The sequence below is a fragment of the Pomacea canaliculata genome, linkage group LG2 (genome assembly GCF_003073045.1).
Source record: "Pomacea canaliculata isolate SZHN2017 linkage group LG2, ASM307304v1, whole genome shotgun sequence".
NCBI classification, from domain to species: domain Eukaryota; kingdom Metazoa; phylum Mollusca; class Gastropoda; order Architaenioglossa; family Ampullariidae; genus Pomacea; species Pomacea canaliculata.
The window spans coordinates 19,643,999-19,662,331 of NC_037591.1; the positions used below are offsets into that span (position 1 = coordinate 19,643,999).

Below are 18,333 nucleotides of genomic sequence, written 5' to 3' on the forward strand. Positions count from 1 at the left end.
TAAGACCTGAATATGAAAAAAAACCAAACTACTTCATGTATTTAATGAGCTCGTCAGATAACGTATCACCTCCATGACATCACGTGTACAAAGTACATGTTTCCATGTTATTCTCAAGTTTCTGTGATGTGTAATAAAAGCATAGAAATATGATCACATTAGTAATGGGCGTTAAAGGCGTTATTGAGTTCGTGTCGTGACGTGCACTGAACACGTGTTATAAATGAGCATGGCGATACATACAGTAACAGTACACGTCACGCTATAATCTAACCCGTGTGACGCACATAATGAGAGCACACACCTGACATGGCATAATTCGTGATGTCACATGTCATCATGAAGGCTGTCAGGCTATATACGTCTATGCCGTAGCGTCACCCAGAGGAATTGATCACGTGGCCTGGCGCGAACAGTTAAGGGGAGAAAACTGATGACCCTATGACTATGTTACTATCTCCCTTGTCACCTCGACCATTTGGCCGCTAACTAAACATTTTGTCTCTCTTCTGCATCGTGTACCTCCTGTGCACTTCGGAGGACCTACTTTTGATGAGAAACAAAAGTATTCACAGGTACACCTGTCCACAGTCTTGACTGCTAACCCGAACACTTGTATAGCTGTCCACGATCTTGTCTGCTGATGCGCTCGCTGCTACTCAGTCCAGAGCTCGATGTAAACACTGGCGGCAGAGTGCGAGTGGCTGTGAACACACAGGGAGGTATGACTATCATGCCCAGGCATGACTAGGTATGACATGAGAATACCAGGTATCGCCAGGTGTGATTAGGTATGACCAGGCATCAATAGATATGTCTCAAGATCATCAGGTATCACTAGGCTGGACGGTGTGACTATTATGACTAGGTATGTGTGCGCATGACAGGCATTACTTCCAGGCATGACCGGCATCATTACTTTGCACGAAGGAGGTCAAAGGCCATGAAACTATACAGACTAACAATTTCACCTGTTTCAACCCTACATGACTAGTTTCTCCTTTGTTGCGACTGGCTATCGTGGTCTGGCTGTTTGTGTAGTTATGAAAACAATATCCGCCCTCGTGACTCGCCTGAGTTTAGCCATGCAGCGAACTAACACTAACACTAGCACTAACACTATACACTAACACTAACACTAACACTAACACTATGCCCAGGGTATCACAGTCCTAGCTCTGCAGCGTGTGGGCAGACACCTGCCCCATCAGGTGGACTGACGCCGCCTTACTTGTGGCTGACGCGACCCCGGTGAGCGAAGAGTCTTTGCAGGTAAGCCAGGAACGAGAGGATGTCCGACGTCAGCAGCAAGACAGCAACGACTACAAGAACGGCAACTCCGGTCATCCCTGTCGCTATGGACGACACCCGGTCATCCTTTGCAGACGTTTTTCTGCGAACTCGTGAAGAAAGGTTATTGACGTCGACAGAGAGCGAGCTGTGGATGAGCTCCAGTGCTGACGTCAGCTGCTCCTGTCTCTGCTTGGCGTCTGCTTCTCTGGCGGCCGTGCACGCGCAGGCGCACTTCATTGCGGTGCTCGTCGATGAAGATGGCTGACGTTTGGTGTTAGGCGAGGAGATGGCAGGTGAAGACGGTTGACTTTCGGCTGCAGCCAAGAAGTTGGAAGGTGGAGGAGGTTGACCTCCAGTTGTAGTCAAGTCGATAGGACAATGGAGACGGTCACTTCGGTTGTAAGTGGAGGAGGCTGACCTCCAGTTGTAGTCGGGGATATAGACAGTAGTGACGGTTGATTTCCGTTGTCCCTCCAGTTGTAGTCAAGTCGATGGACAATGGAGACGGGTCACCTTCGGTTGTAAGTGGAGGACGTTGACCTCCAGTTGTAGTCGCGGATATAGACAGTGGTGACGGTTGATTTTCCGTTGTAGTGTAGTGTAGTTGTAGTGAGATAGACCATGGAGACAGTTGACCCTCGGCTGTAGTCGGGAGATGGACAGCGGGACTGCTGACGTTTGAGGGTGGTAAGGTGGACGTCAGCAGCGAGTAGACAGTGCTGACAGAGGGCGCTGGGTTTGTGGACACGAACACCGACTGCTCCTCCCCTTCCAGAGCCAAAGTGTCGTTAGCTGCTGACGCATGCATGTCACCCGGCAACGTTCGTGTCTCTTTTGAACTTTCTGTGACGTCATCAAAGCTGGACGTCATAGTTACGTCGATGGAACCCTGTAGTGATGTCATTAGAGTGCTGATAACTAGGACTGGGGAGTCGGTTGAGGGACTTGTCTGGATATGTGACGTCATCAGGGAAACACGTACAAATTCCACCGACTTCTAATAAAAGAAAGAAAATGGAATCCATCTGAATCCCGACTGAATTTCTGTCGGATAGATACACAGAGAGCTCACACGTGTATACCCCCTTATACACCCTTACAAAATAGATGAGGGTGTGATCTGTCTATCTAGCTAGCTATTTATCCGTGTTACCTATCTGTCTACCACACAAGACACACACGAGATGGAGAATAAAGGTGAAAGACAGACACACAGAGAGAAAGAGAGGTAGACAGTGGAGCAGGTTGTCTAACTCACGATAACTCACTCATGATGATATCTGACTCATAATGTCTACTCACTCTCCGTGAGCGCTTACCACAAAGAGGCAGACTGCAATGCCCATAGTCCAGGGTCTTCTCGTTGACGTAGCACCAGAGCCCTGACTGCGAGCCTGCAGGATTCCGACAGGCAGAGAGATCCTTTCTTCCTCCGCTGGCGCTGCTGGGCCAGTTGAAGTCCTCACTGCGCCGGAAGGGAAGTGCCGGAAGATCCCACTGCACGCATGCGCGGCCGTCGGAAGTGACGTTGAGATTTCCAACGTAATTTGGCCGTCATCACGTAGTCGGCAGGATGTCCCTGAAGAAGATGACGGAGAGGGTCAAGAAAAATATAATAATAATAATAATTAGTCATCGTCATCTACCTAAAAGTTCTTCATAAATTTTTGGGTAATTAAGTTTGAAGTAGTCACGTGCTATCGAGTCATTCCTTATCAAGAACAGTGTGAGCAGCAACATTAGCGAGAGACTTAGGGTGGCCACAGCAAGCCACTCACCACACAGTGTAACATCACAGTCTTCTAGCTGCAGGCCTCCGTCACGTGTCCAGACATAGCAGACAGGACCTGTGTGCATCCCGCCCGGGTTGCGGCAGAAATTCCCTGCGTCCTCCACTGTCATGTCCGGAAGGTCCAGGTGAAGGGTGGGCAGCAGGGTGAGGGTGTCCACCCACACAACACACTCTCTCCTGTCACAGTGATGTTCTGAGTTCCTTTGTACTCTACTCCTCTCACGGTTCTCTTGCACTGCAGTCCTATTGACAACAACGAACAATTACAATTAACAATTTGTTGTATTCCAGGACTTATTTGCATTTCAAGTACAGGTGCACACACACACACACGCTGCATGCCTGTACAGGTACTCACGACGTTGGTACAGCCTGCCGTACACACCCACATCGCATATGTCGAAAGCAAGGCTGCTGTTCACTCGAGTCATCGTCACTTCAACTACGTCGCCGGGAAACATCTGCTCGCACGTCACCGACGTGAAGGACGACGTCACACGCTCGCTGCCGCACGTCTTAAGTCGCTGCACAGCAGACGACACTATGCTGACCTCCATGGATGTCAACGGGCCTGCGACAGCAGCAACAATCTGGGAATCACACGGAGAGCACCAAGACGCAGGACAGGGGTGGAGGGACTCACACCGCTGTTCATTGTTCATACGTGCGTGCGTGTGTTTGTGTGTGTGATCGTGATGCCTGTCATATCACCGAGTTTGAAGCTTACATAAAATAGTTCATACCCGTTGTATGACAATACGAGTACTCCTACCCGTTGTTACAGCCGTGACTGTATGTACTTCCACTTCCTGTGGGAGATGCACTCTGTAGACGATGACGTCATGTTGGCTGGTCTCCGAGTAGCACGTGTCTGTGTGTGGGTCGGTAACCAGTGCCAGGTCACCGGGGGCCATCCACCCGCCTTGGTCTGCGCCCTCGTCTCCACCTGCTCCCACCTCGCAAAATTCTCTTCGTCTGCAAACACAATGTTAATGTTGCTGCCACTTTCTGTCCTGCTCATCATGTTGAGTGAACTCTCACGTGAGTGTGTGTGCGGGTGCATACCGTGAGTGTGACGTACTGAGTGTTTGAGCGGGTGCATACCCTGAGTGTGACGTACGTGAGTGTGTGAGCGGGTGCATACCCTGAGTGTGACATACTGAGTGTTTGAGTGGGTGCATACCCTGAGTGTGACATACTGAGTGTTTGAGCGGGTGCATACCCTGAGTGTGACATACTGAGTGTTTGAGTGGGTGCATACCCTGAGTGTGACGTACGTGAGTGTGTGAGCGGGTGCATACCCTGAGTGTGACGTACGTGTGTGAGCGGGTGCATACCCTGAGTGTGACGTACGTGAGTGTGAGTGTGACGAAGATGCACAGTCACGCACCATTGTTAAACGTTTGCTTACACTGTCTTCCCTCGGCACGTGTGGTTTCCTTCATGTTATTTTGTTCCATTTCAAAGCAAAGTTATTTGTGAGAAGAATGAAGAAAAAATTCAGAACTGGATGGTTTTGATAAATAAATTCTTATGGTACAGTTCACTTTTATTTGTGATTTAGTCGTTTTCATTAAAGAGAAATGAAGTGGGCGAGAGTAGGACAAGCACGCTGTCTGATGGCTGAGAGATTGCTGATGTTTACGAGTGTTAGGATGTGAGGTTATGGCTATACAATAAAAAAACTGAGTATTTTCATAACATTCATGAAGCTGTGGTGACGTGTTCCTTTAATAGCCTCCTTTAATAGATCCATAGAGCTGGAACTTTGCACTCGATGCCCTTTGTGGCTAATGTTCGCTTTGACGAGCGCAGAGCTGTCAGGTCGGCAGGACCCGGGCAGTCGGGTCACTCAGGTGCAAAGATTTTAAACGGGAATCAATGATTCGCAGCAATTTTGTGGCTCTGGTTAGCAGATAAGCAGGTATCGGCTACACAAGGCGAAGATGTGTGTGTAAGAGAGAGAGATATACAGAATGAAATATTGTGTGAGTATCCTACTCAGTCTAACACTACACATAAATGCAAACGTAGATGTACAAAACACAGAAATAAACACATAAACACACACGCACACACACAAATAATTAAGTACACTCGTACACAAAAACATCAAGCTATAAACACACACACACAGAGTATAAATACACACACTCACAAAGCTAGAAACACTGTAAAAGAAAAACTACAAACATTTACCTGTAGCTTTGAGTTCAAAGAAGTTAAAGTTCTATCAATTTCTCAAGACTAAAGTGAAGACTTAATTAGGTAAGACTAAGTTTGTCATTGACGGTTACTGAGGCTACGTGATCGCGGCTACTGTCCACGTTTAGCCTGGTGGTTGTGTATTAATTACCGGTGCAAACCAAGGTTGGAGTAGTCCACGAGCCGAAAGGAGAACACTCGGAGACACCGGAGCCCCGCAGCTCGTGCAAGCCGCTGATACACGCGTACTCCACCGTGTCCCCGCTGACGTAATCGGACTGCAGTGCTGACGTCATCTCAAGGCGGGGTATGTTGAGTGGACTAGGACAGTTATCTACACACACACAGAGACACACACACGCGCGCACACACACACACACACACAAACACACACACCGTACAGAGAAGGACAGTGTTAGTCTGGACAGATATCTACACCCCACACACACAGACACAAGCACACACACACACATACACACTCAAACACACACACACCGTACAGAGACGACGCACGTGCACGCGTGAAGGAAATTGTTTGTCTGGACTCCTATTATATCCTAAGACTAGAGGATCAACAACAACACGGCCTGTTAGATCGTTGGATATCAGCATGGTACAATCAAAAAACAATATCAAACATAAAACATGGTCTAACTCATTTGAGGGAAAGAACTAACAAAAGTAAAAACACATCGCACACACACACACAACCCCACCCGGCCCCACCCGCTGAGTGCAAGCTCACCGGCATGTACTCGACCTTGAACGCTGACGTCACGAAGTTCCAGTCTCCCAGGGTTTCCATCCAGGAACCGTGCAGTGACTTTGATGCTATGTCCCCAGGGTTTCCTCCCCTGTCTAGTGTCGCACTTGAGGAGGTAGAGGCGCTCTATGCTGGACGTGGTGACGTTTCCACATTCGCCGAACGAGCCGCCGGTTTGCGCCACAGTCAAAACAGCGTCTGCAAGCGAGTCCCCCTCACTGTAGTCTGCCTGCATCCCCCTCGCTGGTGTCTTCCTACGTCACCGTCACTGTAGTCTGCCTACGTCACCTTCAATGTAGTCTGCCTACGTCACCCTCACTGTAGTCTAATTTTACGTCTTCATGTGCGTCCCTCTCAATGTAGTTTATCTAACCCATCTACACTTCAGCACCTCGCTGTAGTCTGTTGTCGACTGTTTTCCGTAAGGAGCTCATGTTGTTTTATGTCTCCTTACATTCATTTGTCTTTTACTTATTTATCTTTCGGTACATGACCCGTGTAAACATCAAAGTATAATCTTTTTCAGAGAAGACAGATTGTGTTTAGCTTCACGAGGTTACGCATTTACCCTCCACCCAAAACAATAAACAATATCCAGACCCTCCTGTGATGTGACGTACTGCAGTTGTCTCTGACCAGTAAGCACGCGCCCTCTGTGTCTGACTGCAGTGACCGTGAACTACAACGTCACCTTGACCCCTTCCGTCTGGTCAGTCACTGAGGTCATTTGAAGTTAGTCTCACCTCAGTGCAGACATACATACAAATTATACAATTCTAGCCGCGTACCTGGAGTAGCGGCACTAGGTAAGAGGCAGCACACAGTTATGGCGAGTACCTGTCATGGTGTCTCCAACCAGGAGACTGACTTCATCAACGTCGTAAAGTTCCCGAGCGTCGGGTGCCGCGAGGCCAGCCTCCCACTCCGGCGCCACCTCCTCCTGTGTGACCCAGCCAGCGGCGCCAGTCGTCAGGGTCGAGGACAGAGAGATGTTGTGGAGATCAAGTATCTCTGCACAAAGTAAAGCATGGAGATGCAACAAACACTACAGCTGGCGTGATAATATATATATACACATCAACAAACACTACAGCAGGCGTTGTAACATAGATGTACACATCAACAAACAGTACAGCAGGCGTCATAACATAGATGTACACATCAACAAACAGTACATCAGGCGTGATAATATAGATGTACACATCAACAACCACTAAGGTAGGCGTGATAACATAGATGTACACATCAACAAACACTACAGCAGGCGTGGTAACATAGATGTACACATCAACAAACACTACAACACTACACTTACTACCACAGTAGAAGACGAGGGGCTGCCATCTGCCCAAGTCAGCCGAGCACGTGATCTCTCGCTCGCCGGAGGACGATGACTCTGTAGGATACTCGTCTTCACAGAGAGTAAAGGCGATGCCTCCCTCGTCGTCAGTCAACACCAGAGTATTTTGGTTCTGGAATGGCTTCACCGGGCCACAGACAACTACAGATATTCAACGTGGACATTGGCACACGCACACGCACACGCACTCGCACACGCACACGCACACGCACACGCACACGCACACGCACACGCACACGCACACGCACACGCACACGCACACGCAGGAATGAGGGATGTCAAAGTATACCTAGTACAGTATATCGTTTCATCAAAATTTAGTTCATGCGCCATTCAAGGAGCAGCAACATCTGACCGTTGGATGCTGATAATACTGACTACAGGTCATATTCTAGAAAACCATGATCTGTATTCCTGTCTCCAAGACTCCATGATGGCGAATAATCTCTCCCTCCCTTCCTCCCTCCCTCTCGCCACTAACTCGGGACAAGTGAATGAACGAAAACAAATTTCACCCTCGAAGAGGTTGCCTACGACAAGGGTGTGTGGCCAGCCCGACAATGTTTATTGCTTCGTATGGATGAAATGGGTTAGAAGTTATCCGGATTATAAACACAAATCATCCTTTTCTAATTAACTAATTGCCCTCTTCATTGCATCAACGACATCTTATGGTAAAGTGTGTTTGTACATGATGTCATGTGCTTGGACTGCTAACTGTTTGTACATCATGTCAGATGCCTGGACTGCTAACTGTGATAAACTCAGCCATGGTTGTTAGACAGGACAGATGATTGAAAAGTTGCATATTTTAGGAAACCAGTGGCATGTGGCAAAGAATACACTACAACTCTTTATACATTAGCAATAACAGCAATGAAAGGAAACAAGTCGTCACGTGACGAGCCGGCACAGTTAGGGATTACTTCCGCCATATTTTTTACAAGCAGTCATTGCGTTTGCGTCCTGACTGTTTCTTATTATCTTATGTCCTCGCTGTTATCGTCACAAGCCTTGCCTCCTTCATCCATTGGCATTCAAAACGATTTTGGGCTAAGTTGTCCGTAAAAACTTTCAAGACTATTTGGGGTTATTTTCAATCTTGCTTGCAGATAACTTTGTCTTTGAATAGTATCTTTGACTAGCATGCATCTAATTGGACTGCACTGTGTGTGTGTGTGCGCGGGTGTGTGCTCACGACCGCAGGTGGGTGGTGTCCCGCTGTACTGCCCTGTTGCCTGACATCGCCTGTCCAGGTCGCCCTCCTTGTGCGTGTAGCTGCTGTAGCAGGTGTAGTTGATGTCGTTGCCGAGCTCGCTCTGTGTCACGTTACGATAAGTGTTAGCTACTGGCGCTGGCTCTGCACAAGTCGTCCACACAGCCTCAGGGCCCAGCACTGGCAGGATGTCTGAGGAAACGGACAGGACAAGACATCGTCCTTATCATCTGTATTCTTTGCTTTTGCTCGGTTTATACAGAACTGGCCAGTTGCACAAAACATTTCTAATTTTAGAATTTTAATCAAAAGAGAGTTAATGTGTTAAATTTAATATGAGAGACCTGATATCAAAAATAAGAGAAGCTCATCCGTTGCTTGTCTCCAGTATTTGATGTGCCCCCTACTCACTTTGGCACTCTGAGCATTTTATTGCAGGACATCCGCCCTGGCGCCGTGTGACGTCATGGCCGCCATGCTGTGCAGTCGATGATGTTTGATGATACCCGGCGCTGCGGCCTGTACCCTGAAAACTTGTCATCGCATCGCGGCCCATCTCCTCTCGGAAGTCTCTCGTTTACATTTGCTTTCAAGTCATGATCGGTGACTACGACCACCACAAGCCGCTGGACCAGTGGTCTGCCCTTAGTTTCTCTGTGGGGCCTTGTGGTACACGAGGGCAATGAGTGCTCGTCAGCCTTCCACTTCTTTGCACCTGCTTTATTTTCTTTATGTAGTTCTTGCTCTAGTCTAGAGTCACATGGATTAGTAGCTGCCTGCGGTAAGATGTCTCGGTCTCTTGCTGTTGTTTGTTTTTTTTTTTTTCTTTTTGACTTGAGGGGCTGTGTCATCTAGTGTTGTTTAACCTCTCGATAATCTATTTCCTCTCATAGTTCTGTGAGCTCTAAACAGAGTTTTATTTCCTCTAAATGAATTTACCTGTCAAATTTCTTCAAAAATGTTTTACATGATTAAAAACAGCTTCTACTAAAAAATATTCTGCCATTAAAATACAAACAAACAAAAAATGTGTTCTCGAAAAGCTTTGCCCAACAAATAATAAAATATAAATGACAGTTAGACCGTTATGCCATTCTCCATTTTTTCCCCTTCCTTTTGGGACTGATACAGAGCTTGGTGGTTTTTCTCGTCTCGTGCGATGCTTAACTCGATAATAAATTACTATAGTACACTTATCTGAAATAGATGATATGACTTACTTGAGAGAAGTAATGCTTCCATCACTGTGAGGCGCACTTGAGACAGGCACAGCGCGAGGTCAGAGTTCGACATGATGGAGGTTCGACATGAAACTGCGAATTTCCTCCGGGTCGACAGCACCGCATGAGGCTGACCTCCCTTTTGTACCCGTGGGTAGGAAAGTCCGGAACTACACTTGCGAGGCAGAGCACGACTGACAAACATGCGCACAACGCGCACGTGCATGTGGAGAGACGTCATTGATTGGCCGCCAACCTCTCAGCCCACAGCACAATTAGTAGAGTGCACTTTGACCCTGCCTGGCGCTCGCATCCTTTTTCCTCTGACATTCTCTCTCACTCTCCTAGGCAAGCATTACGGGTGGCATGAATGTAATCCAGGAGCATTGGTATCGTAAAATACAGGATAAGGCAATTAAAACAGCGCTTTTTATTCTTCCAGTATTTGTTATTCGGAGAATTTATTTATATATACACTTCCATGATCTCTAAGTGTCTGCATTCTAATTTATCTATACATTCGTGGCGAGTGATTAAGCCAAAGGCCATGTCAGTATGATTTATTTGTGCCAGACGAGTATAATTCAGAGGATTATTGCGGGTCCTTAATAAAACCGTACAAATGACAGACAGACGGATTAGATTACCGAACATAATCTTTCCAGATTAATAAACTTTATTTACCTGATCGTGTGTATAAAAGCATGTAAACATCAGGTTATAAATAAACGTAGATATTAGTTGAAAACGTTGACACATAAGCAACCGTCAATAAATACACAAACGTGTAGAAATGGATAAATGAGTCTACATCCCAAATGATGATTAGACAAACACCTGCACACAAGGATAACACACAAACAAACGTACACACTCACAAACTTACAACTGACACATACACTTAAGAACTTACAAGAAACAAGCTTACAAAACACTTACACTTACACTCATTCACACTAGCGACTTACAAACAACTCAACATTACACACTGCCACCCGGGTCTTGTGTTCAGGTCACAGCAGGTTGTTGACTAGAATAAACCGCCTGCTGTAAACAAACAAAACATTGAAACTTGTTTTCTTTTCTAAACAATCGCTTTCTCTTACCTAGATGATAAGATGTGTCTTTTTACACAGAGGATTTTTTTGTGTTTATTTTTCTTTGTTTGTTTTTCAGACAGATTAAAATGCTTTGTGTTTAATCTTTTTTTTTCCCAGTCAAGCCTTTCTTCCGCGTTCACATTCATCCGTGCAAACTGAAAGCCGCTTAACGCTTGTTAAATATTTGCCCCAGCTTCTCCTCCGTTGTTTTACTTCTTGTGTCAAAGCATCGCCACCCCGAATAACCAAACACTGTATCCTCCACGATCGAGACCCGTCGATACTGTCCTGGGTGTCTTACTGCGTCATGGTTGTCAGACACGCCCCCCTCTCTCTCCGGCGTCTGCTGTTCGTGCCTGCTGTAACGGGTAGTCTGTACCTGCTGTAACGGGTAGTCTGTACCTGCTGTAACGGGTAGTCTGTACATGCTGTAACGGGTAGTCTGTACCTGCTGTAACGGGTAGTCTGTACATGCTGTAACGGGTAGTCTGTACCTGCTGTAACGGGTAGTTCGTGCATGCTGTAACGGGTAGTCCATGTATACTGTAACGGGTAGTCCATGTATACTGTAACGGGTAGTCCCTACATGCTGTAACGGAGAGGAAGGACCCAGAGAGAATAGTTAAGTGGAGCCTCGGTGCAAAACTTCAAGATGTTAAGGGTACAACTTCTTGCATTATTTTATAGCGAAGACTTTAGTTTATTACTAACATCTTGTCTGTGGGTGCGCAGAGTTCAAACCTTCAAGAATGGTGTTTAGTCATGGCGGCTACAACCAGATAGTTACTGCACAATTTACAGTTTTACTGATCTTTAACCTTTGTGTACCGCTCGTGTATATAAAAGTGTGTTTGTGCATATCAAATCTCTGTGTGTGTGTGTGTGTGTGTGTGTAGGTATACATAACAACAGTATAACGGTATAAATATTTATTTATCGGATATGCTGTTCTAAATACATTACATAAAGCCAGAGGTAAGATACCTGTCACCGAATTCCAAGTGATAAAAATAAGAATAAAAACCGTGTGTACCCGTTTATGATGACAGCTACCCAGCGATGGGAACACAAGTTGTCTTCTCTTATCAAAGGTGACGCCTACTGATGAGAGCAGCTTGAGGCCAACAGACAAAACACTCCTGTCCCTATCAAGCCCAGATAGTGAGGCTGTTGGAGCAGGTGAACTGTCACAGTAGGCTGTGTGAGGGGCGACATGATGGTGTCCAGTGGCTACAGGCTCACCAGGATCTGCGCCTCCCTCGTCCTGGTGCTGGTGATTGGCGCTCAAGGTAGGTCCAGGGCCTAGTACCCTGTAGGATACATGAGTGTCAAGGTAGGTCCAGGGCATAGTACCCTGTAGGATACATGAATGTGTGCAGATAACTTCTACTGTGACTTGCATGACATCAGTAGATGCTGGCAAGAGTATAAAAATAGAAGTTAGCAAGTTTGGTTTAACATCAGTAGAGGTTAGATGTAAACTATGACATCCACAACAATCAAACGCATGCATGATTGAACGTGCGCGCGTGAGGACGTAGCATGAGTATGCGCGTGCGTGCTTTGAACACCTTCGCTCAAATCAAGGAAGGTTCTCGCAGAAGAAACTGTTTGTTGTTGGTTTAAAGGCGACTGACATTCCACTGACCAACGTGACTTCACGATGTGTTGAACCACAAATGTAATTCGAGCTCTACCCGCAACTTTTCTCAGAGTCCGTGGCTTTCAACTGGACATCGGCGTTACAAAATGGCAGTTTGATTAACGACTGCACAGGTAACACTGTCACCTTCAACTGGACCTTTACTATCAACTCCGATGAACATGTCCTCAACGAAGAGTGGTACTTCAAACAGAAAGGTAATGTGATGGGTTTGGTGGGGTGATTCAGTTGATGTAATGAGCATTACAGGTAGAGTTTGTTTAGCTGACATCGTACAGCTTATGAGTTTGTTAAATCGACAAGGACCGGGTAGAGAGGACAGACAACCCATGACGATGGTCAGGGAGGGAAATAATTCACTAGATAGATATACAGCTGTACATTAGTAAGTAATAGTGTTGGGTGGTTGGCTTGTTCCAAGACATTGCCTGATACTACAGTATAATCTTTTTAAAAGTAGCGAACAACATAAACAGTATTTCTATTATTTACACCTTGTCTTTTAAAGAAAAAAATAATTTTAAAACTTGTAATGTTTTGTTACATTGTGAGACTTAATGTAACTTATCTGTCGTACAGGGAAAGCCGACAATAACCTAATTGCGACAAAGGTAGCTGGAAACTTTCTGACAGTGGGTGGTGAACCCCAGCCGCAGGTCACACAAGATGAGACTGGCATTCACCTGCTCAACGTGACGTCAGCTGACAGCGGCGTGTACTCCGTGCACCTGAACGTAATCGGACCCTCGGGGCAGACGGTCATGGGCTACCAGGAGGTCGAGCTGGACGTCGCAGGTCAGTGTCTCTGTCTCTCTCTTGTGGTCCTATCTTTGTCATTCTGTGGTCGTGTTTGTCTGCTTGACTCACGTGTGTAGGAAGTTTTGACACCCGTTACTTTCTATATTTGTACCTTGAGCACATGACTTTTATAACTAGTGGCCATGACTATTCTAGTGGACATTGCATTCGTCCCTTGTTGACATGGTGTGAGCCTCACCACGGTCAGGAATCCATGCAGGTGTTGTTTTCTTGCAGAAGGACCGCAGACATCCAGCGGGTACCTCAACGTTAGTCTGATACCCGAGCCGGTACTCCTGAAGGAAAGTGGTCAGTACCATGCACGGCTTGTCTGCGGCAACTTCACCACCATGGGTAACCCTCCCGTCTCGCTTGAGTGGACAGTAAGTCGGCCAAGCACAAGCAGAAATCACATAAGTACAGTCAACAAGTATCCAGGACACCCAGAGACACACACACAAAAAGAACGTGTGTGAAAGAGAAAGAAATCGAAAAAGAAAAACAACGGAACATCGACGGGCATCTATGTACATACAATATCCACTCTTTCTCTCTCTCACTCACACACACATACACATTTCAAAGAGATGAACTGCACTGCAGAGAGATACTATTCCCTTTTCTAAAGTGTCCGTAAGTTTTTGTTGTGAATGGACCTAGCCATATGGGCACATTTATGAATGCAAATTTTGTTTTTTACGTACCCGAGGAGATGCACCCTGATGTGCAATGTAGTCCTATGATCGAAACCACTAATTGAATTTGCTTTGATTGTTGTCTGCAGACCCCAGGAGGACACGTGTACCCGAGCACCTTCTCCACTGCAAACAACTTCACGTTTGCGATTCCTAATCCAGTGGAGAGCGGAAACTACACCTGTCGCCTCAACACCTCCCTGCCATCCGAGGTGTGCGCCAAGGCCGGCACGCTGCTGAGTGAAAGTGCCTCGCTCCTCCTGGACGGCCAGGAGATAAGGCTACAGCTCATGGAGTTCAGGATGACAAAGCTGGAAGCAGAGCTGGCATATCTTCGAGGTTTAAAATCAGACCTCGACCGCACGCACACACCGGGTAAGCTCCAGGGTCCACTGTCTCTCACTGTTTTCACACCTGGATGTTGCAATGTTGTGTCTGTGGTTGTCTCTAAGTTGATCTTCATGCCATGTGGTGATGCTTTGCCAAAGTGTTCATCAAGACCAGCAAGCTCTTATTTCTTACCATTTAGAATTATTAGGCTAGTAACTGTCCTGCCGCTGGTGCTGGCTGAGTATCCTGCACACGTACATGATGTATGTAAGAGAGAAGGTGTATTCCTGCTGAGCAGCAACTGACTGAACACAGTACTTAGCTACCCTAGTACACGAAACAAAGCAGATGAACAAACTTCTCATAAAGTTCACAGCACATTATGCATTATACAAAAATAGAAGAGAGAGAGTCGATGATCAGAAATGTCGTTCAGTTTGGTTTGACTTTAACCACACTCAAACATAAAACATTCACAGTTTAACTCTTTATATCTCCAGACCTGCAGCTCATTGTGTCATCACAACATCAAGCTATACACATAATAATCACCAAGCCATACTCAATACATCAAGCCATACTCAGAAAGACATAGGCCATAGAATAAACATCAAGCCATACTCGAAATAAATATGTCCAGAAATCAAATTGGCTGTAAATCGCTTTGCTTCCCATAGTCACCATACAGGGAGAAGAGAGAAGACACTGCTCTGTATCAGGTTAGTCTCGCACAAAACACAAAATACAGACATCAAAATGGTGGTCACAGAGGACAGTTTTCTCAGATCGTTAGTCAAGGTGGCAGGTGAGGGCCGGACATGCTAACAACAGACACACTCCAGTAACTACGATAATAGCAAGAGATGGTGTCATCAAACCACGGACACTAACATCAAATCAACTTAGAAAAACACAAATCCGAGAAGCTAGCTCCGGTCAGACAAAGGGACATCACTCCAAATTTCAAACTTATTTTCAACGGATGACATGGAAGCTGATGACGTAGCACAACCTAGTTTGAGAAGCAAATGTTGCAGAAGCCGGTGCAGGTTATTCGCTCGTTTTTCATATATTTAGGGGAGACACTGCTGACCATCTCTCCACCTGCTACAACTGTGTCGTGATGTTTACTCCCAGCCACTTACCTTTCTTTAGACACGTGTATATATATATAGCTACTGCCTTTATTTCTTAATGAACTATAGAGTAGGGGTCATCTTGCTTGGTGTTGTAAATTACTTTCTCTCCTGGAATCCTTGTAAAGCTAATAATTGTATCTTAGCTGACTGTACACGGTACGTGTAGTTTGTATCCATCATTATCATTATTATTATTAACAACTTTTTACATGTTGAATGTGTCTCCATGTTAAACTCTCAGCTGCCATTATCATTTGGTTTGCAGATGTAACAAGCGAGTCAACAAGCCAGCCTGCAAAATTTGTGGGGTAGCAGTGGGCCCCAGTAGGGAGTGTAGTGGGGTAGCAGTGGGTCCCAGTAGGGCAGGGGTCTCAAACACGCGGCCCGCGGGCCGAATGCGGCCCGCGAAACATTTTTGTGCGGCACTCGGCCACGTCCGCGGTGTATATGTATGTTGTGCTTGGTGATTAACTCCCGCAGTGAAAATTACCCCCGTTATTAGTGACAGAGACAACGTCAACTTATTTTAATAAACTAAACTGCCTGTGCATGTAATAAACTACACTAAATGTAATTAATAATTATAAAAACTTTATTTTAGCATTTAACTGCAGTGACAGTAGTGTTCGTAAAATTTAATGAAAAAACATTTTCTTTTCGTGGTGCGGCCCGCTGACTGGCTGTTACTTTCCACTGCGGCCCACATGCTAATATGAGTTTGAGACCCCTGGTGTAGGTAGTCTCGAAGCTTCAAGTCTGATAGCAAAGGCTTTAAAACAGGTTTTTCTTCAGAAGTGACTGCTACGTTATATTTTCTACCAAAATGACTGTAATGAGAGATTTTCTACAGAAGTGTCTGCGAGAAAAGAGTTTCATTTTTGAAGACAATCTGCATGTCTGTAAAATAATTTCTAGTTTCCTCAGGTTTTTTTTTTTTGTGGTAGAGTTTACAAGTTTGATTTCAGTTTTTACAAACTAGTGTTATCAGTCCTCAACGAATGACTGCTGACATTCTCCATGGTGAGACAGTGAAGGAAGTAATAGTTTTTAAGTAAAAAAAGTAAACCAACAAGTTTCTCACGACAGACGTTTTCTCCGGTACATCAAAATATTTACACAAGTTGACTTTGTGTCATCATATTGCACTACAATTCTAGTCTTTACCTGGCGACCAGAGTTTTGTACAGGTCGCTCTTCATGTGACTTTCAGGTCCAGCCACAGCCACACGTCGCTGCCACCAGTGTCCGAGTTCCCTCAGCACGTGACTACTGACGTCACGCGGTGTCTTGGGGTCAGACAACTGATCAGAGCACAGACACACACCTGTGATGTCAGCCGGGTCTGATGTTGTTCCCAGACACCGACACAGGCTCTGTAAAACAATCCCGTGATCGATTGAAACAACATATATTCCTATATTTATCAAGTTTCAGCAAATTATTTTTTAACATGGCAATAAAATCGTAATTGTTGTTATTTGGTGTATCTTGTGTAAACGTTTTACTTCCAAAACAACAATAGCACTGTGTATGAATTTTGTTAAAATGAAAATATGTTTTACTTAAATGTGGAAAATATTTTTACTTCAGTCAATTGGGTGTCACCAGCTATAGCCTTCTGTACTTGATGAGCCGTGAGGTTGGGGAAAGCGATGGTCTTAGTGATGCGCAGACCGGGAGCGATGTCGGACACCAGGTGAGACAACATGGCCTCCGCCTTGTCCAGCTGTGACACGGCGTCTTTCAGCTTTCGTTTTATATTATTATCTATTTCTTGCTGTGACATTTTCAGTTCCTGTAGGTTGTCACCAAATGTCTTCACCTCAAGTACGACCAAACCAAAATGTCGGTGAAGAAGAAGTACATCAAAGTCTCCTTGTTTCCAGTTTCGGGGCAGACACGACGGAAGACTGAGGGCTACAGGTAACTGGGCATCTGCGGCTGAGTAACAAGGTTCACTCAAGTACTCTCCGAACTTCAGCTGACTAAGTCCTACCAAAATTTCTTTGTTCTGTTGAGACATTGTCTGCAGACACATGAGAACCCGATTCATGGCGGCATCGTCTCTGGTATCACTGTCCTGAACTCCAGTAGGTTGAGGACTAGGAGCCTGACCAGCAGTAGGTGGAGTCATCGCTTGTTTGTTGGACTGACCTGCCTTTCCAGGTGCTGGCTAAAGGACCACAATACTCTCACCAACAATGGACTCGTTGGTCATCGGCACGCGGTTGAAGTAGACAGGAGGCAGGAAGTAGGCGTCAGAGTCGACATCAGGGAACGCGGCCTCAACCCATTGTAACCAGAATGTCTAGGCTTGTTCTGATAATGTTAACTGCATCAAAGCCGCTTTAGTACATGAAACTGAAAGCTTGACCTATTACTATAAGTCAATTTATTTCAACTTTTCTTCGACAAACCTTTATCATTTACTTTTATATAAAACTATTCCAATTTACGGAAAGGAAATATAAATTACAAATTACCAATGGCATTATTGTTTACCACTTAGTATAGTTCATGTTGAAATCGCTTTTTTTTTCAAATTGACACTTTTGCTTATATTTATACTGCTAGATCCTCATGTAATTTTTATTTAAATAAATGTGTAAAAAAAACAACAAACAAACCTTTTTATTGATGAGCTTGACTGCTTCGTCGATCTGAGATGGAACACCACGTATGGTGACAACCTTCCTACCGAGTACAGGTGACGAGTTGACATCAAAGTTTACGTCAGCGCCTGACTGTTTGCTCACCTC

The 18,333-nt window shown here is 45.5% G+C and overlaps 2 protein-coding genes across 4 annotated transcripts in view; one reads left to right on the forward strand and one right to left on the reverse strand.

Moving 5' to 3' along the window:
• Positions 1-1,526: 1,526 nt before the first annotated feature.
• LOC112556407 lies at positions 1,527-14,231 on the reverse strand. Its single transcript, XM_025225388.1, has 14 exons — positions 14,115-14,231; positions 13,610-13,781; positions 10,818-10,896; positions 9,850-10,193; positions 8,612-8,821; positions 7,369-7,554; positions 6,891-7,064; positions 6,036-6,251; positions 5,442-5,624; positions 3,858-4,060; positions 3,444-3,656; positions 3,072-3,328; positions 2,613-2,872; positions 1,527-2,136 (listed from the first exon to the last, which is right to left on the reverse strand). Exons 4-10 carry the CDS (start codon positions 10,088-10,090, stop codon positions 3,864-3,866), a joined length of 1,407 nt encoding a protein of 468 aa, XP_025081173.1. The 5' UTR covers positions 10,091-10,193; positions 10,818-10,896; positions 13,610-13,781; positions 14,115-14,231; the 3' UTR covers positions 1,527-2,136; positions 2,613-2,872; positions 3,072-3,328; positions 3,444-3,656; positions 3,858-3,863.
• Positions 12,101-18,333, forward strand: part of LOC112556408 — a 39,560-nt gene continuing 33,327 nt past the window's right edge. Inside the window, exons 1-6 of one of the 3 annotated variants that reach the window (XM_025225389.1) lie at positions 12,101-12,238; positions 12,663-12,809; positions 13,192-13,407; positions 13,648-13,793; positions 14,195-14,480; positions 16,785-17,051. In XM_025225389.1, the coding sequence (XP_025081174.1) occupies positions 12,163-12,238; positions 12,663-12,809; positions 13,192-13,407; positions 13,648-13,793; positions 14,195-14,480; positions 16,785-16,840 (927 nt within the window). In that variant the 5' untranslated portion in view covers positions 12,101-12,162 and the 3' untranslated portion in view covers positions 16,841-17,051. Of the gene's footprint in view, positions 12,239-12,662; positions 12,810-13,191; positions 13,408-13,647; positions 13,794-14,194; positions 14,481-15,839; positions 16,035-16,784; positions 17,052-18,333 lie in introns of those variants that run through there. The other 2 variants (XM_025225393.1, XM_025225392.1) reach the window with 2 other exon arrangements.